The sequence below is a fragment of the Oncorhynchus masou genome, chromosome 1 (genome assembly GCF_036934945.1).
Source record: "Oncorhynchus masou masou isolate Uvic2021 chromosome 1, UVic_Omas_1.1, whole genome shotgun sequence".
NCBI classification, from domain to species: domain Eukaryota; kingdom Metazoa; phylum Chordata; class Actinopteri; order Salmoniformes; family Salmonidae; genus Oncorhynchus; species Oncorhynchus masou.
Window position 1 is genome coordinate 72045277 of NC_088212.1, and position 26042 is coordinate 72071318.

A 26042-nucleotide genomic window follows, 5' to 3' on the forward strand; every position below is an offset into this window, starting at 1 on the left:
AGTGGGGTTGGGGGTGAATTTATATGTAAATCTTCTCAACATTAATGTACCCAGAGCTTTGTACCATGTGCCTAACCTACCAACAGACAGTACATCATTTACAACGTTTACACTAGTGTAAACGTTGAGTCCTCTCAAAACAAATGCATTCTCAACCTGACAGCTCATTCAACATATCGTTGACAGTTCTCTTATGTCCCGTCTTATTAAAAGCAGGTAGATGGTTTATGTTTACTATGGAGCCATCGGTAGCACCCTGTAAGACCTGTTATCAATAAAGTCGTTGCATGCCTCGGCTCAAACCATAATGTATGGCTGGCTACAGAGCATGACTCACAGGCAGTATCTTATTAACCACACATTGCCCATTCTGATATGAGTGGCACAGACTAACAAAACCGCCTAGAAGGCCCGTATCAAATGCCTTTTAAGTGCATGTGTATGATGTGGTTTGAAGCATTGTGCAATGAAATAATCAGAGCTTGTTCTAACAAGGAGAGGTGACTGTCAAAGTCATTTAGAAGTGCTATGGCTGTAAGGAAAAACCTTGTAATTAGTGCCAAGATATTCAGCGTTTTATGCAATGACTGAGTGGTTTTATTTTCTACACCACAAGAGCATTTAAGGACAGGCAGTACAGATGTTCTTTGTCTTTTTGAATAATCTTACTCACTTGCTCCCCTTATTTGTGATTCCATAACATTATCTTATTGTGGTTGTATTAATATGATGGCCCCATTGTAATTCCTCTTTCCCTCCTCCTAGGACTGCTCATTCTTTCCCTCTTCCTAGGACTGCTCATTCTTTCCCTCTTCCTAGGACTGCTCATTCTTTCCCTCTTCCTAGGACTGCTCATCCTTTCCCTCTTCCTAGGACTGCTCATCCTTTCCCTCTCTGGGACGAAACTCAATCCTTTATTTGGAAAAGTCGGGAATGGCGCAGATTCCGTCATGGAATGATCATCATGCTGAAAGCAGCTTCTCCCTGACCGCTGCTACTCATCGCCCTTCTGTGAGGTACTATCCCTTACAGCCATGGTCTGGAGGACCTGATTGAGAGCATCTGTACCCGTGTGGGTCCTCCCTGACCACCACCGGACCACAGCCGTGACCTTGGTCGAGCCGTGACAAAGCGAAAGCCGAATAAAGGGAAAGTTGAGGGGACTGTTGAGGGGACAGGGGAGTGGTGTTGGCCACATGTTTCGTCATGTCCTGGTTTTCTTTTGTGGCTTTTTTCATGAAGGAATTTAGTATTCCTCTAAATCTCTATCTTCTCTCTCTCTCCCTCTCTCTCTCTCTCTCTCTCTCTCTCTCTCTCTCTCTCTCTCTCTCTCTCTCTCTCTCTCTCTCTCTCTCGCTTTCTGTCTATTGTCCTCTCTCTCTCTCTCTCTCTTTCTCTCTCTCTCCAACTCTCTCTCTGCACGGTGTAAGTCCTAAGTCTTTAGGCCTAAGCCCTCATGGGCAGCCATAAGTAACGTCTGGGTTTAGCACGTTGCTGGGGCTGGTTTGGGCCCTCCAGAGGAACCACAGCTTAATTAACCCAGCACTTGAAGGAGACGGTCCGTCTACAGCCTAGACCCACGGCCAACTAACGGGTTTACTGTGGGGCTATGGGCCAGGGAAATTACCCCGTCTCACTCATCTTCTCTCTCTGTCTCGATCTGTCTCTTGGTTGTCTGTCTGCCTGTCTGTATCTCTTTGCCGCTACACCTCTAATTTTTCCTGTTCTTCCCCTTCTCTTTGCCTCTCACTGTCTCTCATTTATGTTCTCTATCTTTTCCACAATTGTCTTTCTCTTTGTCTGTATATTCTCTGTCCTGATGTCTTCCTAATACTGTATATGCCATTTAGCAGACACTTCTATCCAAAGTGACTTACAATCATGCGTGCATACATTTTATGTATGGGTGGTTCCGGCAATCGAAGCCACTTCCCTGGTGTTACAAGTGTCATGCTCTACCAACTGAGCTACAAAGGACCAACCCATTCTCTCTTTATGATGAGCACAACATTCCTCAAAGTTACCCCTGCTCCCCCTTAAAGCCTTCACCACTACTACTCATTCCTCTAATCTCCTCTCTGGCCGGGCACGGTGATTTGTGTGAGTGTACTTTATCTACCACTGTAGTTACTATGTATATCTGTGGTGGGCTGGCTAACGCCAGGAAAGATAAAGACGTGTGTGAATTTTTCATTCAAGTACCGTACGATACTCCAAAGATAATCCATCTCTGAGGAGCGAGACATCGGCGGGAGCGGGACGGAGAGTTTGGGGTTTGAGTGGCTCGGTAATCTCTCTGTATCTCCAACCTCGACATGACACGCTCTTTCCTCACCACTTATTGCAGATGGGTGGATGTGATAAGAACGGGTAAACACACTTGGGCAGCATGTTTTCCAGTACACGTGTTCGCCTCTCAAACCGTTCCCTGGTGCCACCACAGCTACTTTACAAATAATGGCCCCCATGTGTAAGGGCTCCAGGGCTGTGCGGGACTGCAGGACTGGGGGACTGGGCTCGGTGCCCAGTCTGAAACCCTGTCAGGGCGGCAGTAAATTTCCCCTTGTTTTCAGCCATTGTAATTTAGGGTCCAGATGTGCAGGAGACTGAGGACAGAGTCAGATAAACAGCTCATTACATATTTATTTTCCATACATATTACACTACATGGATTTCCGTTCTCTCCACCACCCCAGGGCAACACAACGAATCAAAAAGCGGTGTATGCATTGAGGCTTCGTGGATATGCAACATTTGTGTATTGAGATTCAGTGAGTGTAACATTTATGTGCATTTGGAAACATTGAATGTCAAATTGAATAGACTCTGCTTACTATGTCGAAAATCCATCCCACAGGTATAACTATCATGCATTGTAGCACTTATGCCATAACGAGTAGCTCCAATACGAAGAGTGTCACTCATCTATAATACATGCTGTCGCATCAGCTAGGGTTACCTGGATCGCTCTTCATCCACAGCACCTTCCACAGCACCTTCCACAGGACCTTCCACAGCACCATCCAGAGAGAACAGTGACAGAAAAACAGTGGGCTGTGTAAGGCCATGTGATGCTGCATCCTCAGTGAGGCTTGAGGCCGAGGCTGTCCTAAAATTGGCAGTGTACCTCGGACCACAGTGCCTGTTGAATGAGCGGGTCTGTATTAATTAGAAATATAATGGGGGATGAAGGGACACTGCTGGATGGGGTGGGAGGGCTGATGAATACGTGTAGATGGGAGATCTGCTTCAATTTGCCCAATATTGTTCTGTGGAGGGATAGTATACCGTGTGCTGTACAGTATGGGCTTTGTGTGGTAAGATACAGTTTATCTGTGTGGTGGACAGAGACCACAGGTCATACAAGGACAGAGTTAGTGGAATGTGGAATATGTTTATGGTCATGAATGGTGAGCTGAACGTATAGATGCTATGGTATTTTTCAACATACAGTAGCAGGGATTCAAATTTTTCTAAATTTCATTTTCCCGGTCAATTGGTTGATGATACATGCTAATTTATATGCAAATGATTCATTCCCTCACTGTAGTGTCTGCATTATGAAGCATCATACTATTTGCCAACACAACCCATTACAGGTATCATAACACATTACCCCTATCATCATTCACAATACAACAGTCTACTGTGTATGTTCATCCAGGCTCTTTTCTCTGTGTGCAGTGAGGCATGGCCCGTGCCAGGCCCAGGCAAAATGAGCACATACCAGCGTGCCATGACTTGGCCCCCCTGCCTCTCTCTCATTTCATTTGATCCTGTGGTGCTGCCAGTCTCAGCCCGCGCTGCCAGAGACACACACCAGATTAATGCCCCTTAATTAACAGTACAAAGTGACTAATTGGGGAGCATGTCAGAGGTATGTGTACAATTTGCACATCAGTAATGATAAGTTTGGAGAGATCCCCAGTGTCAAGAACACATCTAATTGCAACAGGGAATTATAGATACTGGTTGTTAATGCTACGGTAATTATACAGACATAGAGGGGGCACACACACACACACGCACACACACAAATGTGCATATACAAACATACACACATGCACACACACACACACACACACACACATGCACACACACACACACACACACACACACACACACACACACACACACACACACACACACACACACACACACACACACACACACTGAAAAGGTTGCTTTACCTGTGTTTTACATATCATCTCTAAGGTAAACATATCAGTAAAGTTCTGTGTTTGCCTAAACATTCCACAGGCTAAACTGCAATTAACAGCAGTGCTTTACCACACACCTGATTTTTTCCTTCTCTTCCCAAGCTAATATTAATAAACCAACCAAATGGTCATTAACCAGTGCAGGGCCAAACAAGTTAAAAACAAGAACAAGTCATTAAATGACAGTTATTAGTGATTTTGTTCTTGTCAGTAGAAACCAGTTACCCAGTATGTGTAATTCCTAGCTACCATTACTGAAGCATTGAAGAATAAGATATGGTTAACTACAAAACATGGAAACATACAGTTGTTCAGAGACAGTCAACCATAGGCCTATCAATACCCGGCCAAATCTAAGGCTGTATGTGTGTGTGTGTGTGCGGGTATGCATACCTCTTAGTGTATATGTGTGGGTGTACATACCTCTTAGTGTATATGTGTGGGTGTGCATACCTCATAGTGTATGTGTGTGGGTGTGCATACCTCTTAGTGTATATGTGTGGGTGTACATACCTCTTAGTGTATATGTGTGGGTGTGCATACCTCATAGTGTATGTGTGTGGGTGTGCATACCTCTTAGTGTATATGTGTGGGTGTGCATACCTCATAGTGTATGTGTGTGGGTGTGCATACCTCATAGTGTATATGTGTGGGTGTGCATACCTCATAGTGTATGTGTGTGGGTGTGCATACCTCTTAGTGTATATGTGTGGGTGTGCATACCTCATAGTGTATGTGTGTGGGTATGCATACCTCTTAGTGTATATGTGTGGGTGTACATACCTCTTAGTGTATATGTGTGGGTGTGCATACCTCATAGTGTATGTGTGTGGGTGTGCATACCTCTTAGTGTATATTTGTGGGTGTACATACCTCTTAGTGTATATGTGTGGGTGTGCATACCTCATAGTGTATGTGTGTGGGTGTACATACCTCTTAGTGTATATGTGTGGGTGTGCCTACCTCTATTTGTATATGTGTGGGTGTGCATACCTCTTAGTGTGTATGTGTGGGTGTGCATACCGCTTAGTGTATATGTGTGGGTGTGCATACCTCATAGTGTATATGTGTGGGTGTGCATACCTCTTAGTGTATATGTGTGGGTGTGCATACCTCATAGTGTATGTGTGTGGGTGTGAATACCTCTTAGTGTATATGTGTGGGTGTGCATACCTCTTAGTGTATATGTGTGGGTGTGCATACCTCATAGTGTATGTGTGTGGGTGTGCATACCTCATAGTGTATATGTGTGGGTGTGCATACCTCTTAGTGTGTATGTGTGGGTGTGCCTACCTCTATTTGTTTATGTGTGGGTGTGCGTACACATGTGTTTGTGTGTGCATGAATCTGTGCCCTGTAAAAATGGCTGCTGTATGGGTCATTGCCAGACGTCTGTGGCCACACAGAGAGAAGCAGCAGGGGGCCGTCTCTTCCCCTAGTTTACAGCCCTCTGTGGAAGGAGGCTCATTCTCTCCCCTGACTGTCTGCTCCTGCTGCTGCTGGCTGCACTCTTTATTTTGCTGCTTATGCTACGGACGCTAATATTAGATCAGCCGAGACTATTGCTCGATAGAAAATGCTTTATGCTCGTTAAAATAATTGCTCTCAGTTTTCCAACCAATAAAATTGCCTTTGTAATTTGGTGAGGAATGTATCTTCTGAGACGATCACTCTCAGGCCGGAGCGATGGCAACAGTTTTAATTAGTGGCATCGGATTTCCACTGAAATGAATCCTGGGTTCTGCACATAGCGGTAATTGTTGGATAATAGTCTTATTAATTCTGCCACACTAAAGGGGGTGAACAACAACTCCATACCCCTCGCACCTCTTCGGGGTAATTTGGGCATTCCGACTTAATGGAATTCCGATCCAATGACTACGTGGCTACTCATTTTATGCAAGCACTCTCTCTCCAAAGGATGGAAACATGGGTGACTGCCGGGAGCATCCCGCTGTTCAGCTCACAAAGGCCGGGGCTCCTTTAGTCCCACTGAAGAATTCCGGAGTGCTACGGGGCTGCCGGCCCACGCTGGTCACCGCGGTGGGCTTTCACAGGAGCGGACCTCGCTGCTGTAATCCCATAATCCTGCTGCACGGGGGTCGGGTGGGGGGGGGGGGAGAGCTTTAATTAAGATCTGGAGTGGTGGAGGTGAGGGGGAGAAAGGGGAAGTGTGTGGAGTGAGAGGGCTACTTGTTCAGGTCAGGGGCAGCCCCACATTACTCCTGGTCTCTCATTGTTCCTTTAGTTTCAGAGAGCCTCTTACATTCAAGGCTCTATGTGGTCTGTGGTCAGAAACAGTGTGTGTCTCAATGTTCTCCCCAAACCAGTTGTATCACAAAATAGGTCTCAAGCGTATGTATTTTACAAACATGTTCAACATGTACATTTGTCTAAAGTGGATTAAATTTAAAGTACTTACATTTTAATAAAAGTTAATATGCTTCCCGCAATGCTGTGACTAAAATAAACAATATTGTTCTTGCCCCTGTAGTTGGGTTTGAGTTCCTGTAGGCGATCATGTAATTCCATTGTTGACCACATGAGGCCACTGTCCTGCGTCGATGTGTGTTGTTCGTTTAATATGCTAAACTCTGTAGAATAGGAATGGTTTACGTTCAAACTCCATCCTTCTTGCTATCAGTTTGTAGAAGCATTGTCTGTAAGTAAAATGAATCATAACATAACACAGAATTTGTTCTTAAATTACTTTTTGTACGGATTATCGTTTTAATGAGATTTGTGAATCTTCTTGAAAGCCACATGGATATCTGTTCAGTGCATTTGATGTTTTGGGGAGTTATTTGCATCCGATTTAATGCATAATACCGCTTATTTCTGTGTTTATGAACATGTGAGAATTAAGCCTAGTATTCAGCTAGCGTACAATAAGGCCTACAACATTCTACTCATTGTTCTTTTCCTTCTATATTTTAGTTTTAGTCATTTCAGTCACTATTGCTGCATCTACGAAGCAGCGGCAATAAATGATCCTTCAACACTACAGTAGCTGTATCGGGTTTCTCTATCTGCTAAGATTAAAAAGGGGACTCTTTTGCGAGGGGCAGAATAAATATGGTAACTATATATAAATCAACCATTCTATTTGAAGTGTCCTAATGTGCAATGGCAGTAAAAATCATAATACTAATGCTGTGCTGTAGAACCTGGTCTAAAATGTAATGTTACAGGGCCAACTCTCACTCTGTCTCTCCGTAATGAAATGACATCACTTCAGTACAAATCCCTTTACTTCCCCCACCTACCCCCCCCTCCCTCAGTGGGATTTCATTTCCTGCAGTTAGCCTGCATTATTGCCTCCTCTCCGGGGCTATTGATTTTACTGAATATGGTTATTACAATGCAAAAGCCTGCTAGCTCTCCAACCATTCATTCTACAGCATCTCACAGCAACCAATACCTCTCAGATCTGCATTAAGTTTCGCTGGAAAACATTCATTTCTGTTGAGACGATCAATATTGCTTACAGACTAATTGGAATATTATTAATCTAATATGATTGTAACATTTTGTGTAATATGGATGTTCTACTCTTAGGAAAGTAGGGGAAATAGCTAAACAATTGTTTGAATATTGGGCTTTCAGCAGTGTGTGTGTGTTTCTGTGTGTGTGTGTGTGTGTGTGTGTGTGTGTGTGTGTGTGTGTGTGTGTGTGTGTGTGTGTGTGTGTGTGTGTGTGTGTGTGTGTGTGTGTGTGTGTGTGTGTGTGTGTGTGTGTGTGTGTGTGCGTGCATGGGCGTGCACATGCGTCTATATTTTAACCGATGTGTGTGAATAGGATTTGCACTTATATATTATCTTCTGTTATGCAGCGATAGTTATGGTCCCAATGAGAGTCCAATTATTTGTCCTTCAGGTTACTCCAGCTCCCTTCTACCCCATGCCCAGCTGAGAGTTTGTCAGGGCAGGGCGTAGGTAGGTCGGGGTACTGAGGGGCCTCCAGGGCCAGGAAGCAGGAAGCACCTGGGGTCTTCTTGGGGTCCTCCTGGAGCCGGCAGATACGCCCGGCCTGCTTTAATACAATCACACACTGACAGCAGGGCGGCCTCAGCTCTGCCTGATGGATATTGCTCTTGTCAACACCGTGCCACAGATCCCAGGCTCTCCTATCAGGAGCATGACCTTGCCCACTGTGTGCGTTTGTGTGTACGTGCGTGTGATGTGTGTGCGTGCGTGTATGTACGTGTGTACATGTGTCTTTGTGTCTAGTATGTGTGTGGAGGGAATAGATCTGAGTGTGGCCCCTCTCATGACTTACTTCAGTTTCAAAATGATGGCTTTGTTTGGCATTGTCCACATTCCCCTGATGACAGATAGACAGGAGGGGATGCTGTCTGTTTTGCCCCACACACAGATTCATCGAGCAGGGGCTTCACTTCGGGCACTTCCTCAGAGGTTTCCACCACTCCTGGTGTACCCTTTTGAGTATGATCTTGACGCTTGATCTTGACCCCTTTGAGTATGGTGATCTTGACTTGTATAATTTATTAGCTCCTTTATACATTAATACAGCTGTTGACTTCTGTGAGAGTACCAGGGCAATGTCACCACCGACCACATGACATGACACTAAACAGGTAACACATTAACTCTCCATGGACTGGATCCATCAAATCATTGTGACACAGTTCATACTGACAAAAACAGGTCACACAGGAAAAGTCCAATGCTAAAGTCATTTGTACATAGCAACATACTGTATATAGGTCAAAAATATGCTGTAGATAATCAGACTACACCTCTATCAGTCAGACCACCTCTCATATCAGTCAGGTTATCAAAGGGGAGAACCTATGTCATAGCGCCTGTATGTTATCATAAACCTGACATAACCTGACATATAGAGATCATATGTCATCCACACAACGGTATCCTGACTGTAATTGCAGATTGCTGAAATGAAAGGTTCATTTCCCTAACTACCCTCATCGGATCAGATGTGTCTATCCCCTATCTATCGCCATATGTACAGGTAGAGACACAGTTACATTAGGCGTGACAGGGAGCACTCTCTCCCAGTTATATGTCAGAGGATAACTGTGAGCCCTGGGTGTTCCCTGGAGTTGTGCTTTGCTCTGCATTGGGAACCTTTGAGATGTCATTAGATTTTATCGCCCTGTAAAAGAATGCTGTTAGGGCCAGCCGTGCACATCATGTGATTACAGCATGGTATTCTGAAGGGGCAATAAGAGAGAGGCATCTCTGGTCGGGGAAGAGGCAGGGATCTGGAATAAAGTTGGTTGTATTTCAGTGGGATAAAGAACACGTAAGAGTTATGGCAGTAAACCTTCAGTTTCACTATGAGCTGCAGGTACAGTATCACAGCTAATCTGAGGTAGTCTGAGTGGGACTTTCATCTGAGATCTTATGTCTAGCAGTTCAGCACCTACATTACTACACCAGGAGGTTTCTGCTGTTATACAAAGGATGTTATATTGTGTTAGTCATGTTCAATAGTGTTATGAGTAGCTTTCATGGCCAAGCTACAGTAGAGGCTCCAATGGGAAACGGTAGGCCTGTATATTATTTCACCAACATGCATTAAATCAGAGAGCTAGAGTTATTCTCTGGCCTCCGTGAGAGGAAGAAGAGGATTCACAGAAAACCCCCAATAATTATCTGATCTGATGTAAGGCTGATGGTAAAACTAAACTACATTACATTTACCACTCATTCTAAAGGCTCACAAACCCACAGCTAAATGGATAAAAGCAGGGCCTTAGAATGAAACAGAAATACATTTAGTCTCCTTCTGAGCGCTGAACACAGAAACTCAAAGCGAACGGGTTGTAAATGAAGAGATTCATTAATTACGCCGACTGTGAAGCTAGGTAGTATCAGTTGATAAGAGCAGGTTGAACACTAGATGATTCCCCAGTGCCCAGGCGGGATTACTCCCCTAATCTCTTCTGTCACATCCAGTGATGGCCCAAATCTCCCCTCGCTCTGAGGGACTTTCAACCTGTCAATTCAAATGAGCGGGGTCTTAACCAACACCTCTCTCCCACTCGCAGAGCGCTCACATGCATCGAGACTTGTTTAACATAGGCCATGTAATGTCTGCTAGCGGCAGGCATGCTAAAGCCAGGAGATCAGAGACTCACTCCATTGAGGGGCAGGGTATTCGGGTTTAGGCTTGATGTTCCCTTTAAAATAGAATTTGTGTGTCAGCCTGTGAACATGTGTGTGTGGGCATGTACAGTGTGTGTGTGTGTGTGTGTGTGTGTGTGTGTGTGTGTGTGTGTGTGTGTGTGTGTGTGTGTGTGTGTGTGTGTGTGTGTGTGTGTGTGTGTGTGTGTGTGTGTGTGTGTGTGTGTTCATGTTTTTGTCCCATGTGTACTGTAAATTCAACTTTATGAACTTCAACTACTTGAGACTGACAACCATCAAACCACAAACATGTTTACAGACATTACAACATAGCAACTGCATTCTTCCTTATGACTCAAAGATGCATCTCATTATTAGTTTCAACGGAATATCCCTGTAAATGTTGAGGAAACTACACAGAGTTGAGATAACACAGTAGATATACCCATAACTGGGAAGTGTTTTGAAAGCCCAGACCATGATTCCATGGGATATAAAAGTCCTGACAAAGTGTTGCTCTTCTAATCTGCAGGTAGGTTTAAGGGTCTGAGGGTAGGAACACTGCATCTCTTATCATTATCATAAATCATAGTATTTAGTCATTCAATATCACGCTGTCCCCCAGGACCATAGCACCTCCAAATCCATACCGAATGCATTTTTAATTGGTAAATAAATGCAAAATGCATGCTAACAGGCGACTGTAGTGGTGCTCCTGAATGCTTGAATATCGTTCTGAACATGATGTGCCCGTTATGGATTATGTATCAATGTGTGTTTCCAAGGTGATTTATAATAAGCAAAGCTTCCAGTCTTTTGATGAAGCATCATGGATACTCTTGAACTGACATATTACTTCATCTAGCCCTGGTACAATGTCCAAATTCTAGACTCAAATGTGATGTCTTGAATACCTGTGAACCAAATAGAATGTGTTTTTTAAAACAAAAGGTTTTAACCTGACCATTTTGAAGGGATGAGAAATAGCATTGTTTTAAATTGTAATGTATTTAATTGCTTTTAAGACAGTTCACACATCAAGCAACATAACAAATAAGAATATGAACAAAGTACAACATAACAAAAGTCCCACAATAAAACAGTGGTATGTATAACAGATATCTCAGACACATTAGTAAAGCCAATGTAGGATTACAGTCCCTTAATTCCTTCTCATTTGAATAAATTGTACAACAGAGAAGGACAGTGCAAGGTGTCAAATCCTGCCAATGCCCAGTTCAAGCATAAACCCTGGGTAGAAGGGCTCATTGAATGTGGTCTGGAATGTATACAGGTGTGGCACTGTGTCAGAAGAGACTCTGTAGAAGGACAAAATGCCGGCCGGCCAGTTCAGATAAACCTACTCTTTTGGCGGGTTGGGAGTCACCCTGGGGTTTAAGGGAGTTGTTGTGTGGTGGGAGAGGTTTATCTTCCTCTTCATTGTTGTGGCAGACCAGACAGAGTAATCATGCCAAGTGATATATTCTCCAGAGCAGTTAAGACACCTGGATTTGTCATTGGATCCACGTTTACAGAGACGGCTATGTCTTTTTCTGCTGATATCTTTATATGTCACCCCGATCTTAGTCTCAACCATGTTCCACTGTGCACCCCGATCTTAGTCTCAATCCTGTTCCAATGTACACCCCGATCTTAGTCTCAATCCCGTTCCACTGTACACCCTGATCTTAGTCTCAATCCTGTTCCAATGTACACCCCGATCTTAGTCTCAATCCCGTTTCACTGTACACCCCGATCTTAGTCTCAATCCTGTTCCACTGTACACCCCGATCTTAGTCTCAATCCCATTCCACTGTACACCCCGATCTTAGTCTCAATCCTGTTCCACTGTACACCCTGATCTTAGTCTCAATCATGTTCCACTGTACACCCCGATCTTAGTCTCAATCCTGTTCCACTGTACACCCCAATCTTAGTCTCAATCCTGTTCCACTGCACTGTACACCCCGATCTTAGTCTCAATCCCGTTCCACTGTACGCCCCGATCTTAGTCTCAATCCCGTTCCACTTTACACCCCGATCTTAGTCTCAATCCTGTTCCACTGTACACCCCGATCTTAGTCTCAATCCCGATCTTAGTCTCAATCCCATTCCACTGTACACCCCGATCTTAGTCTCAATCCTGTTTCACTGTACACCCTTATCTTAGTCTCAATCCCATTCCACTGTGCACCCCGATCTTAGTCTCAATCCTGTTCCACTGTACACCCCGATCTTAGTCTCAATCCTGTTCCACTGTACGCCCCGATCTTAGTCTCAATCCCGTTCCACTGTACACCCTGATCTTAGTCTCAATCCCATTCCACTGTGCACCCCGATCTTAGTCTCAATCATGTTCCACTGTACACCCTGATCTTAGTCTCAATCATGTTCCACTGTACACCCTGATCTTAGTCTCAACCATGTTCCACTGTGCACCCCGATCTTAGTCTCAATCCTGTTCCACTGTACGCCCCGATCTTAGTCTCAATCCCGTTCCACTGTACACCCCGATCTTAGTCTCAATCCTGTTCCACTGTACGCCCCGATCTTAGTCTCAATCCCGTTCCACTGTACACCCTGATCTTAGTCTCAATCCCATTCCACTGTGCACCCCGATCTTAGTCTCAATCCTGTTCCACTGTACACCCCGATCTTAGTCTCAATCCTGTTCCACTGTACGCCCCGATCTTAGTCTCAATCCCGTTCCACTGTACACCCCGATCTTAGTCTCAATCCTGTTCCACTGTACGCCCCGATCTTAGTCTCAATCCCGTTCCACTGTACACCCTGATCTTAGTCTCAATCCCATTCCACTGTGCACCCCGATCTTAGTCTCAATCCTGTTCCGCTGTACACCCCGATCTTAGTCTCAATCCTGTTCCACTGTGCACCCCGATCTTAGTCTCAATCATGTTCCACTGTACACCCCGATCTTAGTCTCAATCCTGTTCCACTGTACACCCCAATCTTAGTCTCAATCCTGTTCCACTGTACACTCCAATCTTAGTCTCAATCCCATTCCACTGTACCTCCCAGTAACATCGCCCAGTCAGACCGTCTTTACACAGCACCTGTGGCCATTGTTCAAACCTCTCTGGATGATCAGGATGTTGTTGATTATTTTCCATCACCCTCACCTGTTTGGTCCTCTCAGAGGGAGAGAGGCATCTGTGTGCTGTGTCTGGGTCCAGTGTGAGCTTGCAAGCATACTTCCTAAATAGCCGTGGTTTCACCCAGAACTCTTCATTATGGTCCACGTTGAGTTTCTCCAGTCTACAGTGTGGATCCTCCAGTCTAGCTGAAAGAACCTTCAAGCCTGATTCTCCTGGGTGATTGAAGCTCAGGTCCAGCTCTCTTAGATGGGAGGGGTTGGACCTCAGAGCTGATGCCAAATAATTACAGTCCTCCTCTGTCACGCCACAGAATGATAGCCTTAGTATCTCTAGTTTACAGTTTGGATTCTGCAGACCAGTGGAGAGCCATTTCACTCATGTATCGTGCAGGTCATCGTGACTCAGGTCCAGTTTTGTCAGGGAAGAGAGGCTTGCCTTGAGAGCTGATGCCAACACTTCACAACATTTCTTGGTCAGGGAACATCTGTTTAGCCTTAGTGTCTCCAATTTAGTGTGTGGACCTTTCAATGAAGTAAGGAGGATTGTCATTCTGCCATCATCATCATCATCATAATGATCATATTAATAATCATAATCATCATGATCATCATCATAAAACAGTTGAAAGTTCCTCAGGTCAAACTCTCTCAGTGGTGAGTCTGCAGATTGGAGAATGGAAGCCAGTGATTCACATAGCTAGCATGTGTGTGTGAGAGTGAAGCCAGACAGCCTCAGTGTCTGCAGTTAAAAGGTGTGGCTCTTCAGTGAATCAAAGAGAACATTCCGTCTGTGCTCCTCAAAATCCCTAACCCCCTCTGTCATAATAAAAATCTTAATTATGCAGTGTCACTCTGACACTCAGGTCAAGCTCTCTCAGAGGTGAGTCTGCTGATTGTAGAATGGACGCCAGTGTTTCACAGTACTTCTCAGAAGGTGTAAAGTCAGGCAGTTTTGCCTTCCTACATTTCCTCACAGCTGGGCTCAGTCAATTCAATTCAATTCAAGGGGCTTTATTGGCATGGGAAACATGTGTTAACATTGCCAAAGCAAGTAAGGTATATAATATATAAAGTGAAATAAAAAATAAAAATTAACAGTAGACATCACACATACAGAAGTTTCAAAACAATAAAGACATTACAAATGTCGTATATATATATATATATATATATGTTTTATATATACAATGTGCAAATGGTAAAGGACACAAGATAAAATAAATAAGCATAGATATGGGTTGTATTTACAATGGCGTGTGTTCTTCACTGGTTGCCCTTTTCTCGTGGCAACAGGTCACAAATCTTGCTGCTCTGATGGCACACTGTGGAATTTCACCCAGTAGATATGGGAGTTTTTCAAAATTGGATTTGTTTTCGAATTCTTTGTGGATCTGTGTAATCTGAGGGAAATATGTCTCTCTAATATGGTCATACATTGGGCAGGAGGTTAGGAAGTGCAGCTCAGTTTCCACCTCATTTTGTGGGCAGTGAGCACATAGCCTGTCTTCTCTTGAGAGCCATGTCTGCCTACGGCGGCCTTTCTCAATAGCAAGGCTATGCTCGCTGAGTCTGTACATAGTCAAAGTTTTCCTTAGTTTTGGGTCAGTCACAGTGGTCAGGTATTCTGCCGCTGTGTACTCTCTGTGTAGGGCCAAATAGCATTCTAGTTTGCTCTGTTTTTTTGTTAATTCTTTCCAATGTGTCAAGTAATTATCTTTTTGTTTTCTCATGATTTGGTTGGGTCTAATTGTGCTGCTGTCATGGGGCTCTGTAGGGTGTGTTTGTGAACAGAGCCCCAGGACCAGCTTGCTTAGGGGACTCTTCTCCAGGTTCATCTCTCTGTAGGTGATGGCTTTGTTGTGGAAGGTTTGGGAATCGCTTCCTTTTAGGTGGTTATAGAATTTAACAGCTCTTTTCTGGATTTTGATAATTAGTGGGTATCGGCCTAATTCTGCTCTGCATGCATTATTTGGTGTTCTACATTGTACACTGAGGATATTTTTGCAGAATTCTGCGTGCAGTCTCAATTTGGTGTTTGTCCCATTTTGTGAAGTCTTGGTTGGTGAGCGGACCCCAGACTTCACAACCATAAAGGGCAATGGGCTCTATGACTGATTCAAGTATTTTTAGCCAAATCCTAATTGGTATGTTGAAATTTATGTTCCTTTTGATGGCATAGAATGCCCTTCTTGCCTTGTCTCTCAGATCGTTCACAGCTTTGTGGAAGTTACCTGTGGCGCTGATGTTTAGGCCAAGGTATGTATAGTTTTTTGTGTGCTCTAGGGCAACAGTTTCTAGATGGAATTTGTATTTGTGGTCCTGGTGACTGGACCTTTTTTGGAACACCATTACTGTCAGGGCCCAGGTCTGACAGAATCTGTGCATAGGATCTAGGTGCTGCTGTAGGCCCTCCTTGGTTGGTGACAGAAGCACCAGATCATCAGCAAACAGCAGACATTTGACTTCAGATTCTAGTAGGGTGAGGCCGGGTGCTGCAGACTTTTCTAGTGCCCGCGCCAGTTCGTTGATATATATGTTGAAGAGGGTGGGGCTTAAGCTGCATCCCTGTCTAACCCCACGACCCTGTGTGAAGAAATGTGTGTGTTTTTTGCCAATTTTAACCGCACACTTGTTGTTTGTGTACATGGATTTTATGATGTCGTATGTTTTACCCTCATGCCAAATTGAGTCGAAGGCTTTTTTGAAATCAACAAAGCATGAGAAGACTTTGCCTTTGTTTTGGTTTGTTTGGTTGTCAATTAGGGTGTGCAGGGTGAATACATGGTCTGTTGTACGGTAATTTGGTTAAAAGCCAATTTGACATTTGCTCAGTACATTGTTTTCATTGAGGAAGTGTACGAGTCTGCTGTTAATGATAATGCAGAGGATTTTCCCAAGGTTACTGTTGACGCATATTCCACGGTAGTTATTGGGGTCAAATTTGTCTCCATTTTTGTGGATTGGGGTGATCAGTCCTTGGTTCCAAATATTGGGGAAGATGCCAGAGCTAAGGATGATGTTAAAGAGTTTTAGTATAGCCAATTGGAATTTGTTGTCTGTATATTTGATCATTTCATTGAGGATACCATCAACACCACAGGCCTTTTTGTGTTGGAGGGTTTTTATTTTGTCCTGTAACTCATTCAATGTTATTGGAGAATCCAGTGGCTTCTGTTAGTCTTTAATAGTTGATTCTAAGATCTGTATTTGATCATGTATATGTTTTTGCTCTTTATTCTTTGTTATAGAGCCAAAAAGATTGGAGAAGTGGTTTACCCATACATCTCCATTTTGGATAGATAATTCTTCGTGTTGTTGTTTGTTTAGTGTTTTCCAATTTTCCCAGAAGTGGTTAGAGTCTATGGATTCTTCAATTACATTGAGCTGATTTCTGACATGCTGTTCCTTCTTTTTCCGTAGTGTATTTCTGTATTGTTTTAGTGATTCACCATAGTGAAGGCGTAGACTCAGGTTTTCCGGGTCTCTATATTTTTTGGTTGGACAGGTTTCTCAATTTCTTTCTTAGAATTTTGCATTCTTCATCAAACCATTTGTCATTGTTGTTAATTTTCTTCGGTTTTCTATTTGAGATTTTTAGATTTGATAGGGAAGCTGAGAGGTCGAATATATGGTTAAGATTTTCTACTGCTAAGTTTACACCTTCACTATTACAGTGGAACGTTTCTCCCAGGAAATTGTCTAAAAGGGATTGAATTTGTTGTTGCCTAATTGTTTTTTGGTAGGTTTCCAAACTGCATTCCTTCCATCTATAGCATTTCTTTAATGTTACTCAGTTCCTTTGGCTTTGATGCCTCATGATTGAGTATTGCTCTGTTTAGGTAGACTGTGATTTTGCTGTGGTCTGATAGGGGTGTCAGTGGGCTGACTGTGAACGCTCTGAGAGACTCTGGGTTGAGGTCAGTGATAAAGTAGTCTACAGTACTACTGCCAATAGATGAGCTATAGGTGTACCTACCAGTCTCAGTCTCTCACACCCCCTCTTCTGATATGTTGTATTTCCTCAAATCAATCTCACCCAGAACACACCTTGGCATCAGCAGTGGATTGGCCAGTGCTGAGCAGTTTGTTTCTGAAAATGTTGTGTCTGTTTTATATCCTGAATCCAGGAACCTCATGTGCAGAGTTGTATTTCATCTCAGTCAAGCAGAGGAGGAGATGGATGTACCTATCAGGTGAGACATTCCTTATGGAAGGCTCCCTGAGGTATTCCTTAGTTTCCTCAAAAGCATCTGAGCAGTTCAGTGTCTGTGAAAGTAGACCTTTTAGAAGACTCTGATTGGATGCCACTGAGATGCCAAGAAAGAAGCGGATGAACAGGTCCGGGTGTCCATTATCAATCTAAAGGCTTTATCCACAATCATCTTTAGCAACTCATTCAAGGGAAGCTTTGTAGACCTATTCTTCATAAAAGACTCCAGGCTCTTGATGTTCTTGGTGTCATGACTGGCCTGTTTGGGTCAGGTTATCTTTCACACCCATCAGTAGGGAAGAGATCGAGAGGTATGGAGATGGGGGGGGGGTTTATGACACCTTAAGCCCATTATAAATCTTAAGGCAGCAGACAAAATCCCCTTTTCCTCTCAGTATGGATGAATGGAATGTATGATGGGCCTATGAAGAACCTACTCCAGAACAGTAACATGCAATAAATGGACTTTGTGACAATATGTTTTGTCAGCCAATATGGTAGCAATGACGATAGATGGAATATGAAAATGAATGTCTTTTTTATTATGTTATTAAAAGTTAAATGACGATGTAATAACGAAAACAACATTCTAGCTTGAAGAGTTTTTACCATATGTACCTGACGTTTGCATAATGTACGTTGTGTGGAAAATGTCCAGATCAAAGAGAATGTTTTTGTAAAGATGAAATGTGAAGTTACTTGTCTAAATTGGATCTGAGTAAAATCCAGACCTTGCCTCGTAACTAGTTACGCCCAGAGAACTTGCCCTAAAGACAGAAACGCCCATTTCTGACCCGAGGGTATAAAACATGTGAGTTAAGAATTAATATTATGACTAGGGACCACGAGCTGCAGCCAAGGTCCAATGAGTTGTAACCACAAAACGCAACATGGGTGTCACACCCTGACCATAGTTTATTTGTATGTTTCTATGTTTTGGTTGGTCAGGGTGTGATCTGAGTGGGCATTCTATGTTGGATGTCTTGTTTGTCTATTTCTATGTCTGGCCTGATATGGTTCTCAATCAGAGGCAGGTGTTAGTCATTGTCTCTGATTGGGAACCATATTTAGGTAGCCTGGGTTTCACTGTGTGTTTGTGGGTGATTGTTCCTGTCTCTGTGTTTGTTGCACCAGATAGGGCTGTTTCGGTTTTCCACGCTTGTTGTTTTGTATTGTTCGTGTTTCATCTTCATTAAAGATGTATCTAACTAACCACGTTGCATTTCGGTCCGATCCTTGTTCCACCTCTTCGTCAGAGGAGGAGTTAGAAGAAACTCGTTACAATGGGGCTAAAGAAGACAAAGGAACCTTTTTGTGTCTATGCAGGACCACCTGATTATTCTCTCCAAGGAATCATGTGTCTACACTGCTTTCATTCCCACGCTGGAACCACCTATATGGCAGATTAGCCGTCCTCAGAAGACCCCTCTTTCAGAACAAGGCGAGGAAACAGACCACTAAGAGAAAGGACACTGACTGTGGGGACAATCAGACAGTTACACCCCAGTGAACCGAAGAAGTGCCGTCATCAGAGGAGAAGGCGAAACAAGTCCACGAGTTGATACCCCATCAGAGGGCGACCTTTGAAACATAATTACATCATTATATTCTAACCCAAAAGCAGTTCTGGGCAAGGTTAGGGTTAAACTAAGCGTAGTTTACGAATGTACCCAAGTGTGCTTTTCTCTCATGCACTCTATCTCTTTCTCTCGCTCTTTTGAAATCCCCATTTTGTGTAACACGCATCATATTTACACTTCCGGCGCCGACAGAGATGGCCGCCTCGCTTCGCGTTCCTAGGAAACTATGCAGATTTTGTTTTTTTTACGTGTTATTTCTTACATAAGTACCCCAGGTCATCTTAGGTTTCATTGCATACAGTCGAGAAGAACTACTGTATATAAGATCAGCGTCAACTCACCATCAGTACGACCAAGAATATTTTTTTCGCGACGCGGATCCTGTGTTCTGCCTTACTAACAGGACAACGGAATGGATCGCATGCAGCGACCCAAAAAAACGACTCTGAAAAAGAGGGAAACGAGGCGGTCTTCTGGTCAGACTACGGAGACGGGCACATCATGCCACACTTCCTAGCATTCTTCTTGCCAATGTCCAGTCTCTTGACAACAAGGTTGATGAAATCCGAGCAAGGATAGCATTCCAGAGGGACATCAGAGACTGTAAAGTTCTGTGCTTCACGGAAACATGGCTCACTGGAGAGACGCTATCCGAAGCGGTGCAGCCAACGGGTTTCTCCACGCATCGCGCCGACAGAAACAAACACCTTTCTGGTAAGAAGAGGGGTGGGGGCGTACGCCTTATGGCTAACGAGGCATGGTGCAATGAAAGAAACATACAGGAACTCAAATCCTTCTGTTCACCTGATTTAGAATTCCTCACAATCAAATGTAGACCGCATTATCTACCAAGAGAATTCTCTTCGATTATAATCACAGCCGTATATATCCCCCCCCCAAGCAGACACATCGATGGCTCTGAACAAACTTTATTTAACTCTTTGCAAACTGGAAACCATTTATCCGGAGGCTGCATTCATTGTTGCTGGGGATTTTCACAAGGCTAATCTGAAAACAAGACTCCCTAAATTTTATCAGCATATCGATTGCGCAACCAGGGGTGGAAAAACCTTGGATCACTGTTACTCTAACTTCCGCGACGCATATAAGGCCCTGCCCCGCCCCCCTTTCGGAAAAGCTGACCACGACTCCATTTTGCTGATACCTGCCTACAGACAAAAACTAAAACAAGAAGCTCCCACGCTGAGGTCTGTCCAAAGCTGGTCCGACCAAGCTGACTCCATCCAAGACTGCTTCCATCACGTGGACTGGGACATGTTCCGTATTGTGTCAGATAACAACATTGACGAATACGCTGATTCGGTGTGCGAGTTCATTAGAACGTGCGTTGAAGATGTCGTTCCCATAGCAACGATTAAAACATTCCCTAACCAGAAACCGTGGATTGATGGCAGCATTCGCGTGAAACTGAAAGCGCGAACCACTGCTTTTAATCAGGGCAAGGTGTCTGGTAACATGACTGAATACAAACAGTGCAGCTATTCCCTCCGTAAGGCTATCAAACAAGCTAAGCGTCAGTACAGAGACAAAGTAGAATCTCAATTCAACGGCTCAGACACAAGATGCATGTGGCAGGGTCTACAGTCAATCACGGACTACAGGAAGAAATCCAGCCCAGTCACGGACCAGGATGTCTTGCTCCCAGGCAGACTAAATAACTTTTTTGCTCGCTTTGAGGACAATACAGTGCCACTGACACGGCCTGCAACGGAAACATGCGGTCTCCCCTTCACTGCAGCCGAGGTGAGTAAAACATTTAAACGTGTTAACCCTCGCAAGGCTGCAAGCCCAGACGGCATCACCAGCCGCGCCCTCAGAGCATGCGCAGACCAGCTGGCTGGTGTGTTTACGGACATATTCAATCAATCCCTATACCAGTCTGCTGTTCCCACATGCTTCAAGAGGGCCACCATTGTTCCTGTTCCCAAGAAAGCTAAGGTAACTGAGCTAAACGACTACCGCCCCGTAGCACTCACTTCCGTCATCATGAAGTGCTTTGAGAGACTAGTCAAGGACCATATCACCTCCACCCTACCTGACACCCTAGACCCACTCCAATTTGCTTACCGCCCAAATAGGTCCACAGAAGATGCAATCTCAACCACACTGCACACTGCCCTAACCCATCTGGACAAGAGGAATACCTATGTGAGAATGCTGTTCATCGACTACAGCTCGGCATTCAACACCATAGTACCCTCCAAGCTCGACCCCGCCCTGTGCAACTGGGTACTGGACTTCCTGACGGGCTGCCCCCAGGTGGTGAGGGTAGGTAACAACATCTCCTCCCCGCTGATCCTCAACACTGGGGCCCCACAAGGGTGCGTTCTGAGCCCTCTCCTGTACTCCCTGTTCACCCACGACTGCGTGGCCACGCACGCCTCCAACTCAATCATCAAGTTTGCGGACGACACAACAGTGGTAGGCTTGATTACCAACACCGACGAGACGGCCTACAGGGAGGAGGTGAGGGCCCTCGGAGTGTGGTGTCAGGAAAATAACCTCACACTCAACGTCAACAAAACTAAGGAGATGATTGTGGACTTCAGGAAACAGCAGAGGGAACACCCCCCTGTCCACATCGATGGAACAGTAGTGGAGAGAGTAGCAAGTTTTAAAACCTCTTGAAACTCCCCATCCCGGATCCGGGATTGTGACTAAGCCTCAGGCTCATTAGCATAACGCAACGTTAACGATTTCTGAAAATTGCAAATAAAATTAAAATAATGCGTTTGCTCTCAAGCTTAGCCTTTTCTTAACAACACTGTCATCTCAGATTTTCAAAATATGCTTTTGAACCATAGAAATTGACTAATTTGTGTAAGAGTATGCAAAGCTAGCATAGCATTTTGTGTAGCATGTAGCACGCAACATTTTCACAAAAGCCAGATAACCAAATAAATAAAATCATTTACCTTTGAAAAGCTTCTGATGTTTTCAATGAGGAGACTCCCAGCCACATACCAGATGCGCAGTGTTTCCTGAAAGCGTCTGTGTGTAGGAGAAATCGTTCCGTTTTCTACATTGCGCCTGGCTACCGAAACGAACCGAAAATGCAGTCACCTACAACGTGAAACTTTTTCCGGATTAACTACATAATATCGACCGAAACATGGCAAACGTTGTTTGGAATCAATCCTCAAGGTGTTTTTTCACATATCTCTTCATTGACATGCAGTTCGTGGAAGCTTGCTTCTCTCTCTGTGCCCCATGGAAAAATACTGGCAGGTGACTTTTGCCCACCAATTTTGGCGCAGGACACCGGGCGGACACGTGGTAAATGTGGTCTCTTATGGTCAATCTTCCAATGATCTGCCTACAAATACGTCACAATGCTGCAGACACCTTGGGGAAACGACAGAAAGGGCAGACTCATTCCTCTTGCGTTCACAGCCATATAAGGAGATCATGAAAGACAGAGCCTCAAAAATCCTTGTCATTTCCTGGATGCCAAGTCATCTTGGTTTTGCCTGAAGCTCACGTTAAAGGGCACGCACAGAGAAGATATTTGTATTTCTGGACACGTCAGAGTGTTTTCTTTCGAACAGTAGCAATTATATGCATAGTCGAGCATCTTTTTGTGACAAAATATCTTGTTTAAAACGGGAACGTTTTTCTTCCAAAAATGAAATAGCGCCACCATAGGTGTAAGAGGTTAAGTTCCTCGGCATACACATCACAGACAAACTGAATTGGTCCACTCACACAGACAGCATCGTGAAGAAGGCGCAGCAGCGCCTCTTCAACCTCAGGAGGCTGAAGAAATTCGGCGTGTCACCAAAAGCACTCACAAACTTCTACAGATGCACAATCGAGAGCATCCTGGCGGGCTGTATCACCGCCTGGTACGGCAACTGCTCCGCCCTCAACCGTAAGGCTCTCCAGAGGGTAGTGAGGTCTGCACAACGCATCACCGGGTGCAAACTACCTGCCCTCCAGGACACCTACACCACCTGATGTTACAGGAAGGCCATAAAGATCATCAAGGACATCAACCACCCGAGCCACTGCCTGTTCACCCCGCTATCATCCAGAAGGCGAGGTCAGTACAGGTGCATCAAAGCTGGGACCGTTTCGGTCGATATTATGGAGTTAATTCGGAAAAAGTTTGACGTTGTAGGTGACTGAATTTTCAGTTCGTTTCGGTAGCCAAATGTGATGTACAAAACGGAGCGATTTCTCCTACACAAAGACGCTTTCAGGAAAAACTGCACATTTGCTATTTAACTGAGAGTCTCCTCATTGAAAACATCCGAAGCTCTTCAAAGGTTAATTATTTTATTTGTTTGGTTATATGGTTTTTGTGAAAATGTTGCGTGCTAAATGCTACTCAAAATGCTAAGCTAGCTTAGCATACTCTTACACAAATTAGTGAATTGCTATGGTTCAAAAGCATATTTTGAAAATCTGAGATGACAGTGTTGTTAAGAAAAGGCTAAGCTTGAGAGTAGGCGCATTATTTTCATTTTATTTGCGATTTTCAGAAATCGTTAACGTTGCGTTATGCTAATGAGCCTGAGGCTTTAGTCACGATCCCAGATCCGGGATGGGGAGTTTCTTAATCAATCCAACGTCATGCCATTGGTCACACAGCAGTATAACACATAAAGAGCAACAAGAAACTCCTGAAAGCTCAGGTGAACAAAGTAGTACACCTTCATCTGATAACACAAAGAAACCCTTTTAATAATTCATATGCAAAACCCAGAGTACACAAATGCTTCACTGACATCAATTCCACACTGTCTCAGGTCATCCTCACATAATATGATATTCCCTTTACCAGCTCATCAAATGCCAGCTGCCCCAGTTTGAGAATGATTTCTTTGTTTTTTTCCAGGATTCTTTGTGAATCATGCTCATTTTGCCCATCATACTTCTTATTCTTTAGGTCACACAACACAACATTTCCTCAAAAACCAATGCAGTAATCCAACAGAAGACTGGTATGTGACTTATGATGTAGACACTCCTCATTCCCTTTATCCATGACATAATTATACTGGCCAGCTTCTTTTCACGGAATCGTTTGTCAATGAACCACTTCCTGGAATATTACTCTTTCTGTTTGTCTTTGAACCCTCGTACTTCCGTCCTTTGGTTGATGCACTCACAGGGTATGAGATTGGCATCTGCTGGTCTGGATGTTATCCAGAGGAGAGCTTTGGGAAGCAGATTTCCTTTGATAAGGTTTGTCAGCAACACATCCACTGATGACATCTCTGTTAGATCACTCAACTTCTTGTTCTTCCAAAAATCTAATGGAAGTTTGCTTTCATCCAAACCATCAAAGATGAATATTACTTTACGGCCAATATATGTATTTGTGTTGGTTTTCTCTTTAAGTTCAGGATGGCAGTAATGTATAGTTCTTGAAGACTGTACTGGTCATTTTTTATCAAATTCATCTGTCAGAATGGGAGCACAAAGATCAACATCCTTTCTCTTTAACTCTGTATGTCACCCACTTTCTGCAGTGCTCCTAGTCTGTTGACCATGGTCCATGGCTGGCGACGTAGTGCCACCCAGCTCCTGGACCAAGACAAGTTCTGTCTTCAGTAGATTCCTGTGGAAGGCTGATTTGACTTTTATTCCCCCTGAATTTAAGACCTTGAACAGCTCCCTCACTTGTTCCTCTCTGGTCCGGGCAGTGTGAATGTTTGAGTACACCTCTTCATGGATCACACATTTCTGGAGCAGGTGATCTGCTATGGGCATCACCGTGGAAACCCTCTGAATGAGATCTGTGCCTGTTCACAAACTGAGCATCTTCATTTTCCTTTTCATTCAGTCTCTCTAGAGAGTGTTGCTCCATTGTTGAGATAGCCAGCGTTCCTCTCTTCTCTTCTCTCTTCTGTCTCCCCATCTTCTCTCTTCTTTTCTGACTCCTCTTCTTTCTCATTCTCCTCTGTTCTTAAGTAATACCCTCCATATATCTGTATACCCAGTATCAATACGAAACCTTTCTTGTAACAGTAATGCACTTTTCACAGTGTGGTGTTGTGGTGCTCAACTTTGACTCTCTGCCTTACATTTAGCCTCTCTAGAGAATTGTTGCTCCATTATTGGGACAGCCAGGGTTCCTCTCTTCTTTCTTCAGTGTCCCCGTCTTCTCTCCTTTTCAGACTCCTCTTTTCTCTTCTTTCTCATTCCCCTCCTTCATTTTTAAGGTTGTGCCCTCCAAATCTCTGTATCCCCAGTCTCAATACAAAACATTACTTGTAACATGAATGCACTTTTCACAGTGTGGTGTTGTGGCGCTCAACTTTGACTCTCTACCTTACTGTCACTAAGAGCGGGGAGTGTGTGGGAAACCCATTTGAGCAAACAGGAAACTAGCTATGCTGGTTGGGTGAGAGAGGGGGGGAGTTGAGAAAGAGTGAGAGACTCCTTCCAATTTTGTCAAGTGTGTTTATGTCTATATATGGGTTGCAGCCGATACCAGGGTTTTTTATTGGCCCTCCAATGCGTTGCATAGCACCACCCCATTTGATGCACACACACTCACACAACCATTCACATTCCTTCACGCTCTTCACACACGCTGCTGCTACTCTGTTTATTATCTCTGCATAGTCATTTTTCACCTACCTACCTACATGTACATACTATCTCAAGTACCTCGACTACCCCGTATCCTTGCACATTGACTAGGTACCGGTTATTTAAAAAAAAAAAATGTTTTACGATTTTACCTTCAGTTTATTAAGCAATTTTGTCTTACTTACTTTTTAAAAACATACTTTTTTTAGGGCTCATAAGTAAGAATTTCACAGGAAGATCTAC

At 44.0% G+C, this 26042-nt stretch overlaps 1 protein-coding gene and 1 pseudogene across 1 annotated transcript; both read right to left on the reverse strand.

Annotated features, from left to right (window-relative positions):
• Nucleotides 1-994: 994 nt before the first annotated feature.
• Nucleotides 995-14019, reverse strand: LOC135542822 (NACHT, LRR and PYD domains-containing protein 5-like; the record flags this gene model as incomplete). The annotated part of the gene is given in 4 exon segments (XM_064970038.1): nt 995-1163; nt 2960-3159; nt 4158-4172; nt 13465-14019. Coding segments are annotated over 4 exon segments (939 nt in total), but the record flags the coding sequence as incomplete, so codon positions are not given.
• A 9683-nt stretch (nt 14020-23702) lies between these two features.
• Nucleotides 23703-25565, reverse strand: LOC135550075 (protein NLRC3-like; annotated as a pseudogene).
• Between the last annotated feature and the right edge of the window lie 477 nt (nt 25566-26042).